Source organism: Plectropomus leopardus, chromosome 17 (genome assembly GCF_026936395.1).
Source record: "Plectropomus leopardus strain MGB_pleo_1.0 chromosome 17, ASM2693639v1, whole genome shotgun sequence".
NCBI lineage: Eukaryota > Metazoa > Chordata > Actinopteri > Perciformes > Serranidae > Plectropomus > Plectropomus leopardus.
Genome location: NC_142192.1, coordinates 10,004,652 through 10,017,357, shown reverse-complemented (window position 1 = coordinate 10,017,357; position 12,706 = coordinate 10,004,652). Strand labels below are relative to the sequence as shown.

Genomic DNA, 12,706 nt, shown 5'->3' with positions numbered 1-12,706 from the left:
GGCCTCAGGTGGTGATTGCACAAGATTTAGCTCAGTGACCAATGGTTGGAACTCCATCCATAAAGAGACAGCACATGAAAAAAAAACTTGAAATTTAAAGTCAGTTCTCCTGCAATTGCAGCTGTTTTTTTAACTGATTAAAAAATTGATTTGATTTATGGAAACAATCTGTCCTCAAGGGGTTGTTAATAATTGGAATGGTAGAGTGTTTAAAGGAGTATATGAGTTTTTTAAGTGCAAACTGGCTGGTAACCAACTACATTTATAAATTCAGATTTGTACATTATGAAAGGGTGGAGTAAAGCATACCATGATATGCGCAAATTATATTAAACAAAAAGACAACTTTGGGAGTATGAGACATTAATATACGGATTAGCAAAATGTGCATAAATTCATTGTAAAAATGAATTAACAAAATACATGTTTGGCTGACAATCCTTTTTAAGGAAAATTTATTTGACATTGTAATGAGTGTCAAGTATACTTAAATCATATAATTTTTTGGTCACACATGATAATAAGCTAAATAGCTTTGGATTTTTGGACTGTTGGTTGAATACACACATTTGGGTCCATGGAAATTGCACAGAGTATAATTCTGACATTTTACTGACACAAAGATAATTGAGGAAAAATAAGGGCACACCAATCAATGATAAAATAATTTTTAAAAATATATTTTTTAGTAATTCCGTATCCAACATATGTTTACAGACAAATAGAGATCATTTCAGCATTGTTTTTTGTCATTGCAAAACACAGGGCTGCACAATGGACTGCATTTGATGTGTGTTTTATCTTAATATAACATCAATGATTAATTTATCACAGTAATTTGGGCATATCATTAGATGGAGCAACCTGACAAGTTAAAAATTACTTCATATCTTCATCAAGTTATTGAGGCAAGTCAAGTTTATATAATACAATTTGGCAACAAGGAAATTTCAAGTGCTTTACATAAAACATTAAAAGCATCAAGACAAAGTGCAAAACAAACACTTTTGAATAATCATTTATTTATAATTATGGTAACATAATCTGACTAGTGGAAGCAATCAGATATGTAATAGGAAAGTTACACTCCTAACTGGAGACGGATGAGGTCACCAGAACTAAAGTCATTTTGGTTTGACTTCATTGGGGATAGATTGGCCGTTCACTGCAGCCACGGCATTTTCTACCATCCTCTCCACCATCTTTCTTGTTGTGGTGTAAGTGTCGGTGCCAGTGTGGGGGGTGATCACCACATTAGGAAGACCAAGGAGAGGATGATCCCTGCACAAGATGAAGAAGAGTTGATTGAGTGTTGATTAATCTTAAATTCTACTTATTTTCACTATTGTTAGAAAGCTGTCAGCTACAGCTGGAAACGCTGATGATGAGAGTGACGTTGCGGGCCAGAAAACAACGAGTTAAAAGGCGTTATAACCATCAGAGGGCTGCAGGGTGATCATTCTTGGTAAGTAAAACTACCAGTGACATATTTCACATTATACAAATTTTGATCCATTCCAAATACTGCATTATTTAGCTTTGAAGAAAAAAACATAGCAATATTTTAATTAAAAAAAAACAGTTGTATCTCAAATTAAATGTATGACCAACACTGACTTTGACCTACATTAAAGGGACTGTTTATCACAAATTCAATACTACATTTATTTTATTTCTCTAACCTGTAGAGCGTATAGTTGCTACATGAATATGCTCACAACAAGGTTAAGTTTTTCTTTCTTTTCTTTTCTAATTTATGAGTTGTCATTATTATTATTATTATTATTATTATTATGTTGGAGCACAACAGGTAAGAGGAACATTATTTGGGGGTGAGCTGCTCCTTTAACATGCTAATTGAACTGTCCTTTTACAATGTTTAGTTTAATCAAGATGGTATGACTTTTCTGGTAACTGATTCAGTGATGTGCAGCCCATAGCACTTTAATATAAAATAAGACGGTAGGAGCAAAAACTCTTTTGTGTTTTGAACTGCGTAGCACTGTATTTTATTGCTTATGAGTGCAAAATTGAATTCAAGGAAGAAGAATGTCCTTTCTTTAGAAACTGCATAGTCTCACACTAATAGATTCTTATGGTGGTTAAACATTGTGGTGAGACCTTGGTAATGGTTCAGGGTCGGTCACGTCCAATGCTGCTGCACGAATTGTCCCCGACTGCAGAGCTTTGACTAAAGCATCTTGGTCCACAACCCGACCTGAGGCATGAAAAGTCAAAAATTAAACATCAATGTTTCAGAATGACTTTGCGATAACTTTTGTAATTCTTTAACTGAGATAATTAAAGTCAAGGAAACATGTTCTCCTCACCTCTGCTGATGTTGACCAGCGTTGCCGTGGGTTTCATGAGGGCCAGCTCTCTGTGGCTGATCAGTCCTGTGGTTTCAGGGGTCAGGTTGACTGCCAGCACAACAAAGTCTGACTCTTTCAGCAGGTCGTCCATATTCTCACGGTAACTCGCCCCAACCGCCTGCTCATCCTCAACGCTCCTGGATATCAATGAATGAAGATGAAGGTCACCATTAAGGGAAAACTTCACTCACAAATTAACATTTGTGTATCAGTTACTTATGCTGTTACCTTTTGTAATTTGTGAAGAAAATGTTTTTTACATGCCTTCATGAAAAATGGTAAACATATTGGTTTATGGAGTGATAGAGAAACACATTTCACATCAGCAAAACTATGTCAAAACATCAGTTTCAAAACTCTTTCACAACTCCTGCAGTATAATCCAAGCCTCAATTATCCAGTTGTATGATAGGTATTTTCTCTCAACTATACTATTTAAAACTGAAGAGAAAGTGACACTTATTATGCTCTCTGCTAAGCTAGGATCCAATATCAAGGTTTTAGAAAAAATGCATGTGTTTGGAAGGAGCTGAGCATTCAACTGGATAAATGAGACTTAGATTATACTACATGAGCTGTGTGAGAGTTTGGAAACAAACGTTTTGATACATTTTCTGTGGTTGTTGAAGTGGTCCCCAATCAAGAAATAAATCAATAAGTTAAAATTCACCAGTGAGGCATGCAAAAGACAATAAAAATCATGAATTAAAAGTAATATGGGATGACTAACTAATTTACAAATGGTCATTTTGTGGGTGACATATCCTTTGAACAATATCTTGGTGATTAATTATTTTTTAAATATTTGGTTATAGTAGTTAGTGTAGATTTTTTGCAAAGCTTTTTTGTCCAATTAATGGATTTTGACAATGTTTCACAAAATTTTCATAAATGCTGGCATAGTAGACATAGTAGGCATAGTTTCAGGAAATTTAAAAAAAAAAAGGAGACTTTTTTTTTTTTAAATGATTTAGTCTGAAAATATAACATAAATGAATCTGCTTTGAGCTGCGTTCTTTTCTGGGTTTTTCAAAAGGAAACTCGGTAAAAAAGCAGGGACATAGGTTACAGCGCTGATCCTGGCCCCCACCATCACTCACCTCACCATGCCGTTAGCTGACTTAGTAAGAGAGGAGAGAAAATTTTTAACTTGAAAGGTCTGAGTTGAAAGTGGAACATTGAGCTATTAAACATTTATTCATTCAGGTGAAGACACAGTGAAATTCAATATAATTGTTATTTGCACTGTGTAGAAACTCATAGCAGGTCATGTGGATACATTTTTTAACATATGGCTCTGTAAAATCATATTTTTAAGCCAGAACATTTCTTACCATAATAATAATAATAATAATAATAATAATAATCATAGTAATAATAATAATAATAATGGAGCCACCCTTTAAATATCAAACTTTTACCTTCTGTTCCTGTTGTGATACAGGATCTTCATGTTAAATCCTTTGCTTCTTTGAGCAGTTTGAAGCCCAATGTTTCCCATTCCAATAATCCCTAAAATCGAACCTGTGACTTCAACTCCCAACGGGCACTGTGACTTGTGGTTGGTGTTGGGGTCAACAGCTACTTGGTGACCTACAGAAAAAAAAACAGACTTTTTTTATCAGACTTGCTTTCAAATTGAAGCAAAAAAGCTGGAAGTCTTGGTATTGTCATAGTATTGATTCAGGTTTCCTTTGACCTTGAGAGTTTAAGGATATATGGTGTCATTTAGATCGTAAAGCCCTTAAGGAAAGTGTACCATTTTGGTCCTAACTCACCTTTAACGATATTGCGTGCTGATGCCAGAAGCAGACCCATCACCATATCTGCGGTGGCGTTGCTCACTACATCGGGTGTGTTGGTCACCTTCACTCCCAGACTGGTAATGTACGGCACATCCAGATGGTCGACACCTGCTCCTCCGCTGGCGACCACCTTCAGCGAGGGAAGCAAACTGAGCAGCGAAGGCTTGGGCACAGGGAGAAACCACACAAAAATGACCTGGATTTTCGGACAATACAGATGAGGGTTTTGAAGCAAGTCTTTGTGGCAGACGATTTGGAAGTGTTGTTTCAATATGCCAATAAACTCTTTAAGGTGACCTTGATCTTCCACATCTGAGATCAGAGCCCATGGCTTATTGTTCTCCATTACCTGGAGGGACAAATCATAAATTGAAACAAAGCATGAAAACTTGAATACTAAAATGAGTTGCATGTTAGCACTTCCAGTTCATTTGTCTTGAAGTCAATGGATTTTTCATTTGGTTGTTGGTTAGATGTCTGAAATAAGGTCTGTGGTTAACAGGTTAAAATATTTTTCACTGATCATAAATTAGTATCATGAGCTTTTACTTGTGACAGAGCTTATTTTTTTGCAATAAACCAAATTCCAATGGTAAAAACACCACTGACCTTTTTTAAGTAGAAATAAACAGAATGATAGCAGAAATGTCCTTAAAGAGCTGATCAGATTGAAATTCGGATGCTATCTGTATCTGAACGTATGCAGAGGTTGTAGGTCATAGAAATTCAGAGTGCAATAGCTTAACAGACACAGAAAGAAAGACATGGGCTTAATATTTTAAAAAGCATATGCAATTCAAGTAAGGTTGGATAAAATCATACAGGTCTATGTGTGTATGACTGTGTGTGTGAGTGTGTGTGTGTGTGTCAATAAGTGTATATTTTTGAACGTTAAACCTCTGAAGGCTCAAATTTTTTAACAATTGAAAAAACAAAACACCAATCAGAGGCAGCAACTGACAGAGATTTAATCACCATCAGAATCACCAGTGTTTCTGTCTGAAAGTGATGAGTCATGGTTAGGCTTAGCTGATAAAACCCAGGAAGCACTGCCTGAAAAGACACCCAGTGTCAAAAAATCTTAGTTGTATTGTTGAAATTTCTTCACTTTGATCCCAAGATTTTGCTGAAGACATAGAAATGTCACAATACATCTCATTAGCATTTTTTGTTAGATTATTTCTGCTTAGTAAATGGTCCAAATGTTTTAGACTCCACAAATAGTAATAACAAGACCAGTTCTTTCAAATAACTGAAATTGGTGTATTCAACAACTGTACCTTAGGCAATATGTGTCTGAAATTGCTGTTCTTTGGCTTACTGGTTTTGTGCACTTCCTCAGCTGAGACTCTCGTCCTGATTCTTTCTCTTGCTGGGTAAGGTTGCTGATTAAAGAAGCCTGTCACTGATCAGCGTCTCTAACTCATTCTTTGGCTCAAGGGGTGTGTAGGCTGTACTTTGGTTACAGTTCTCATGTGAGACTGCTGTTAGTGTTTGAAGCTGCTACGATTGATCGACTCTATTTATTCATTCGGTAGGCCATTGTGATAGACATGACAAAATTACCAACTCATCATTTAACTGTTTTTAGAGAGGTGGTAGGCCATTCTGATCGACATTTGCACCTATCAGATCGACCTACTCTAAATTTAACTCTATTTATATGGGTGGGAGACCATTCTGATAGATATTTGTCTGTGTCAAAATGAGCAACTCATCGTTTAACTCAATTAAGAGAGGTGGTAAGCCATTTACACCAGACAGAATGACCTAAGCTACCTTTAACTCTTTTTATTCATTTGGTTCTGATAGACGTATGTACCTATCAGAATGACCTACTCCACATATAACTCTCTTTATACAGGTGGTAGGCCATTCTGATAGATATTTGTCTGTGACAAAAAGACCAACTCATCATTTAACTCTATTTAGAGAGGTGGTAGGCCATTCTGATATACCTTACAGAATGACCTATGTTACCTTTAATTGCTAACTAGTTTGAAAATTGAATTATCATTTCAGTCATTATTTTAAGGCAGAAAAGCCAAGCTTTTTAAATGTAAGAATTTAATGCTTTTTTTGTCATACATGATAATGCACTGAATATCTCCCACAATAGGCAGGATTTTGTAAAGGTGGTCAATGAGCAGGTTACTACTGAATAAGCTTTTGATATGGTTTCATTAAAATGTCCACACTTACAAAAACTGTAAGAACCTTTGCATTCAACCTACATCAAGATAAAATGTCAATTGAACATGTAACCACTGGGAGGCAGCAACACATTATCTTGTGTCTGTGTGATCTGATTAGCAACTTCACATGTGTTTGAATGTGCTTTAAGTCCCACCTTTTCCGACCTTTTTGGTGTGTAATCTACTTCTTGTAACCCATTAAAGTGAAGAAATACCCAAGCCCTATTACCATGATGGTTCTCTGGCCACATATAATAAAAAGGGGCAACCTTTTTAAAAAATTTTTTTTTTTTGTTTTTTACACATGAGAGGCTGAGAATAACTGCATAATGTGAATGTGTCTAACCACCTCAATGTACCTATAGTGGGTTTAGAATGTGAATTGTTTTTTTCTTTTTTTTCTCTCTCTTATTTAATCTTTATTTTTATTATTTATTCACTTTTTATGTCTATTTTAAACTGCATTATTTAAGTATTTCACTTGTGATTTGTACATGTTCAGTTCCTCTCGATATACGTATGTTACATACTTGACTTAATATAGGAATTTGAAAAGTTACTGTCTTAACACTTGTGTGCTGTTGAAAATGAAAATGCACAAAACACATTTGAGGGAAAAAAAAGTAAAGGAATATGTATGGGGACATAAGAGTGAGTGAGTCATGTAATGCAAATGATAAAACTTAAAACTATATTGTAACTTTAAACAGCTTTTAAAAAATCCTTTATAAATCTGTTGTACAGGTCCAGTGTGTAGGATTCTGGGGCATCTATTGGCGGAAATGGAATATAACATTCATAACTATATTTTCGTTCGTGTATAATCACCTCATACTAACAATTGTTGCTTTTTTCTTTTTCTTTTTTTTTCTCCCTTAGAATGAACTGTTTGTATCTACATACAAAGCATTTCCTAGAGTCTGGCTAAACACTGGCTCAGGACACAGCCATTAGCATTTTTTTTTTTTACATTTTTGTGGCAGCCACTGTACCTCTCCTACACACTTTGCACACAAGTTCAAGTTATGTAACCTCACCACTAGATGTCACTAAATCCCACACACTGGACCTATAAAATGCATCTAGATTGTGAGATTGAAAACACATTTTTACAGTAATTTACTAAATGTATTTCGGGTACAATGTTTTTTAGTTTTGTTTTTAATTTTGCAAACATTGTGGAAACAGTATGTCTTTGGTAAATTAGGAGGATTAATGTCCCATTGTTTAACATTGTTTCACTGTAAAGCTTTTTAGACAAGATTATTATATTTTTGAATGTAACCTTTTTTCTTGGATTGCACATAGGTCAATTTGATTATTAAAATTTGCAGCATGTAACATTCTCAGAAATCTTGCCATAAACCTTATGAGTAGAAAGTAGTGGTTCTCACTGAGCTGACTCACTGGTGCTCACCAGGATAAGACTCTGACTCTCTGCACAGTCACAAAGTCACCTGTCGAACTTTCAAAATGCAGCCTCCCACTAAATTGATAAAAATTTGGCAAGGCGAAGGTAGCTGTAACATGATTGTTTGTGCATGTGCATGTGTCTGTATGTGTATGTGTTCCTGCAACCAGTCAGAGCATCAGGAAAGGCCATGTGTGCGAAGCAGCTGCAGATCAGCAGCTTACCTGCTTTTTACTGTTATGTAATCTGAAACCAGCTGAACTTAAAGTATCTTCTCCTCCTCTCTGCCTTGCAGCTCCTTATCCCTGCCTTTGTCTACTCACACCTCTCCACCCCTGTGTCTGTAGTTCTTCTTCACCTCCTTCCATCTCTCCCTTCTTACCCCACCTCTCTGTCATCTGGGTGTCCCCCAAACTTTAATCTCCACAGTCCACTTTTCTCATCCACCTTGTCCTCATCTCCATCTCCCTCTGTTCTTTTTAAAATTTTGGTGCCCTCTCTTTTTCTCTCATCCATGAGGCTGCAACCTCTTTAACTTTCTTTAACTACATTGGCCAGGAGTCATTAAGGGTTTCATTAAGCCGGTTCAGATCTGCGGCTCCATGTGCCGCCATACAGCATGTTGCCTTTTAGCAGTTAAAGTGCTGACTCACCTGGTAGACACAGGGCTCATATCTCTGCATCATCACACAGCAGTTTGGATGTTGTTGACAATGCTCTTCACTGATCAATAAACATACAAGGAGGTATGATCAATGTTTTATCAGGAGGTCAAAAGGCATTTTTTGTTTGTATTTTGAGGATGATGCATCATACATTTTATCAGGTTCAAAGTTTCACCCCTCCTCATAAACACTTAACATCATGTCTCAGTACGAACTTATTGTGCCGCGTGTCATGATCTCATGTTGTTAGACAGGTGAGGACTTATACCTGACCAGTGCTGTCACAGTTGTCACAGTACAGCCCAGAGGACACTTGCTGACGTGAGTCCACAGCTTCATCCTGACTCAGCTTATCAGAACTCTTTGAAGTCGAGGTGTAGCTGCTTTTCACTCTGCCGCCGCCGAGCAGATAAAAATAAAACTCCCAAACAATGCACATGACTTTGTCAGGTTTATAAATGGTGTTGTGGTGTCATATCTGCTTTCTTGTGTTTGATGGCAGAGGGAAACTGCAGTGAAACAAGGCAGGAGAAATTCAGTATATAAATACAGTATTTTACTCTTTTTTTACAGTCACTTCCAGAGACAAAATAATAAAAAGGATCAGTAAAGACTCAGAAATGATGCAGGTAAATGTTGGTAATATGGAATATGATAAGTATGTATTCTTCTGTGTATAATCACCTGAAAATAAGAATTGTCATGTTTTATTTACCTTAGAACGAGCTATTCATATCCACATATGAAGATCGCGATGTTGCACCGTCATGTTTCTACTTTCATAGTCTTGTAAAACCTACTTTACTTCTATATAAGATAATACTGTGAATCTAATTAAGACATAACTGTTTAATTTTATCCTCTTAGCACATGTGTAATTGCAGTGAAGAAAACTGGATTTTCACGTGTGTATAGCTGATTTTGAATGCATTCACTGCCATTAAACTCTCTGGACAGCTGCATTTTCTTTTTTTCTTTTTTTTAAATAATTTTATTTTGTCAGGGAGGTCATACATATTCTAAGGTAGTATATAAATCATTGCACTTATAAATTATATTATAAATACATCATGATGTAAACATGATTCAGATAAATGTACCAATCCATTTGGCAACAAAGCTTTCCTTTCCTCTATTGCTCTCCCTTTCATTTTACTTTAAAATATGAATATCTGAACAAATGAACAATAGATGTAACACTCACTCATTTATACATAAAGATCCATTCACAACACACTCTTCTTGGTAATTCAGTAGGGATGGCAATTTAACAAATTAATTAAAGTAAATCTGGTCTCTGTGGGCTAATGTACCTGAACTATTTTGACCACAATCCTTTAAACTTCTCTGATTGCATTTTTATAGAAAATGTTAGTGTCTCCATTATGTAAAATTCATGGACAATTTTTAACCAATTTTCTAATGATGGAGCAGACAGCTGCATTTTCATCAAAAATATAGAAAAAAGTGTCTCCATTTTCTTCGCTGTTCAGTTTGCTGTGTTTTTGCCACTAGTTTCATGTTTCTGCCAACATTACATAGCTAAATCCTGCTGAACTCCTTAGCGGACATTTGCAGAGCATTGCTCTGACTGATTAAAGGTTAGATGCTAAATAAAAAAGAGCATGTCTTTAGTGACTCAGGCTTCCCCCACAGGGTTTCCTTCCCAAGATATTCCCGGACAAGTTACAAGGATTTCCCCTCCCGCAGGTGCTGCTGTCTTGCAGAAATATAACAGAGAGTTCACACCTGTGTGTCTTCTAATGGTTTCGAAGAGGCTCAACATGCAGCGCTCAGCATGTCCCGGTTGAGAATAAATTCCCCCTTTGGGTAATCCAGTCAGCCTGAGCATTAGTCTGCTGCTCATGACGCACAGATCAATTTAGTAGAGCCAGCCTTGTTCTCTGACTGATGGAGAATCACCTGCTTGTCACTGATGTCTTTTGATACTTTGGACACCTTTAATATTCACTGAAGATCTGTAAAAACTTTCAGCACAGATGAAAATATCACATACTGTTGAGTAAATCTGCAGAATCAGTGGAGATAAGAAAACAAGCAGTGTAACAGAAACATCATGATCCAGTCCTCTAATTTTCTTTTGCAGAATTTTTCTGGAACTTTTAGAGACCTCTCCTCAATAAGATCACAGTCCTCAGCCCCGGGGACGGCTGCCAGAAAGCTTAGCTCACCGCAGAACTTTTGGCCACGCTCCTCAGAGGGTTCAGAGCAGCACAAGGTTAACTCTGTGTGTGTGGTTAGATAACAGATAATCAGTGAGAAGAGGTGTTTGGTCCTCTACTGTGCAGCTCAGTAGCTTCTCCATCCAGCACCAGCTACTTAGCCTTGTCTCTAAAGCCACTGTTACCTAATGACGGAGCCCGTGTAGAGCCATGGGCCGGCTGATTTAGAAGGTGGCTCTCCAGTTCAAAGCCTCTTGGCGTTTGAGCTGTGGCAGACCAGGCATATCTGGTGTGTGTTTGTGTGCAGAGTTGGGGATTGCTCTCCAGTCAGATCAATGTTATGCAAACCTATTAGTCAGAGGTTGCAGTGCTAGCTCCACAGTACTCAGGGACTCTCCCTCAGGGTCAAACTCACTGATGAGCTCTCACTTCTGCTAAGAGTGAATAACAATGTTGTCTGCTGGTGAAAGCCAACAACAGAGGATTAAACAATGATGCCATGACACCAAATTACTCACCCTGAAGCGGCATTGTCACAGGCAACACAGACTCATGATATAAGTTCATTATTAAACATTCATTAATTGACATTTCATAAGCTATGTTTTTTTCTGAATATTTACTTTGTGATTAAAAAACTGCAATTTTTAATTACAGCAGTGTAGCATAACACATAAAGATGTCATTAATTAGACAGAAATATATAAAACAAAATTTACAGACAATGACAAGACAAATTTAATTGTACATTTAAAGGTCCAGTGTGTAGGATTTACGATGATGTATTGTGAGAAGTATGATGTCTTTAGTGACTAATCACCTGAAAATAATAATCATTGTGTTTTCGATGCCTTAGAATAAGCAATTTATATCTACATGCGAACGGCCCATTAACTACAGAGATGTTGACCGCTATGTTTCTACAGTAGCCCAGAGCGGACAAACAAAACAGTGGTGCTTCTGTGTCAGCTGCTGTAGTTCGTAGCCCCTCTGTGATGAGAGAATTGGGGAAACATCTTTTTTTTCTTTTTTTTTTTAAATGTGAAACTGCTTTATTCATTGTTTTTACCAGTTTAAATCACTGTATCTGTTTGTTTTAGAGAGGAAGTGACTTCTGTGGGTCATTTGTGTCCTCATGAAAACGTATCCTGAACAATGAACACGGAAGGAAATCTTACTGGGAGAAGTTTCAGTTGGTTGTGATTTTCAAACTTCATTGCTAGATTCCACTAAATCCCCCGAAATCTTACACATTGATCCTTTAAGGTTTTACAAGATTTTTTGTATGATTGATCCTAATCACAAATTGCATACCGCATCCTGTACAGTTTTTGAAAACTTTTCAAAATGCGTGAATAATCCAAATGACGCATTCCCTTACATGAGCAGTGTTGGTTTACACCAGTAGTGCTCCTGCTACCTTTATCTTTAAGTAAATGAAGTGCCTGTTTTCAACCTTCCCATGTTGGCTGTCCTCACACATTTTTGCTAAGAGGCAAATCCAGTCGCAGCAGTTCTGCACAGGTCAGGTGTATGCAGGGCCATTTCTGGGCTGTGAGAATGTTCCGGGCTTGGCTGACCATGAACCACAATGTCCCCGGTTTGAGTCTGGCCGGGACCATCACTGCATCTCGTTCCTCTTTCTCTTCCATTCTTCCTATTATCTATAATAAAGACATAAAATGACCCCCTGAAATATTTTTTTTTGTGTGTGAACAAGACCCCCCTCTTCTACTAATTATGATGAAAATTATTTTCATATCTTTGGAGCATGTCTGCTCACTGCATGCTGACCTTAGTTCAGTGTTGCATGTGTCACCATTACTGTATGCATTCATTCATGCATCTTAGGGTTTATATAAGATGATTTACCCCCAGCATTTCAAGCAATAATGTTCCCATTCTGTTAAGACTCCTATAAAACCTTTTTATAGCAATGTTAGCATTGTTATTCATTAATCTAGACTTTTGCAACACTGCAGAGAAGTGCTTGGATGTTTCCTGAATGTTCTTCAGACATGTATAATCTCTCTGTTTTGTTCAGTTTTTGTAAATTTTAGTTTTTGAGGTCAGGA

At 36.9% G+C, this 12,706-nt stretch overlaps 1 protein-coding gene across 2 annotated transcripts; it reads right to left on the bottom strand.

Moving 5' to 3' along the window:
* Nucleotides 1-468: 468 nt before the first annotated feature.
* LOC121958186 (uncharacterized) lies at nt 469-5,653 on the bottom strand. 2 transcript variants are annotated; one of them, XM_088090365.1, is made up of 6 exons: nt 5,458-5,604; nt 4,151-4,526; nt 3,794-3,965; nt 2,331-2,509; nt 2,122-2,218; nt 469-1,281 (listed from the first exon to the last, which is right to left on the bottom strand). In XM_088090365.1, exons 2-6 carry the CDS (start codon nt 4,521-4,523, stop codon nt 1,125-1,127), a joined length of 978 nt encoding a protein of 325 aa, XP_087946491.1. In that variant the 5' UTR covers nt 4,524-4,526; nt 5,458-5,604; the 3' UTR covers nt 469-1,124. The 2 variants fall into 2 exon arrangements, with proteins under 2 accessions (XP_087946491.1, XP_087946490.1); XM_088090364.1 differs by having other exon boundaries at nt 473-1,281; nt 5,499-5,653.
* Nucleotides 5,654-12,706: the final 7,053 nt, after the last annotated feature.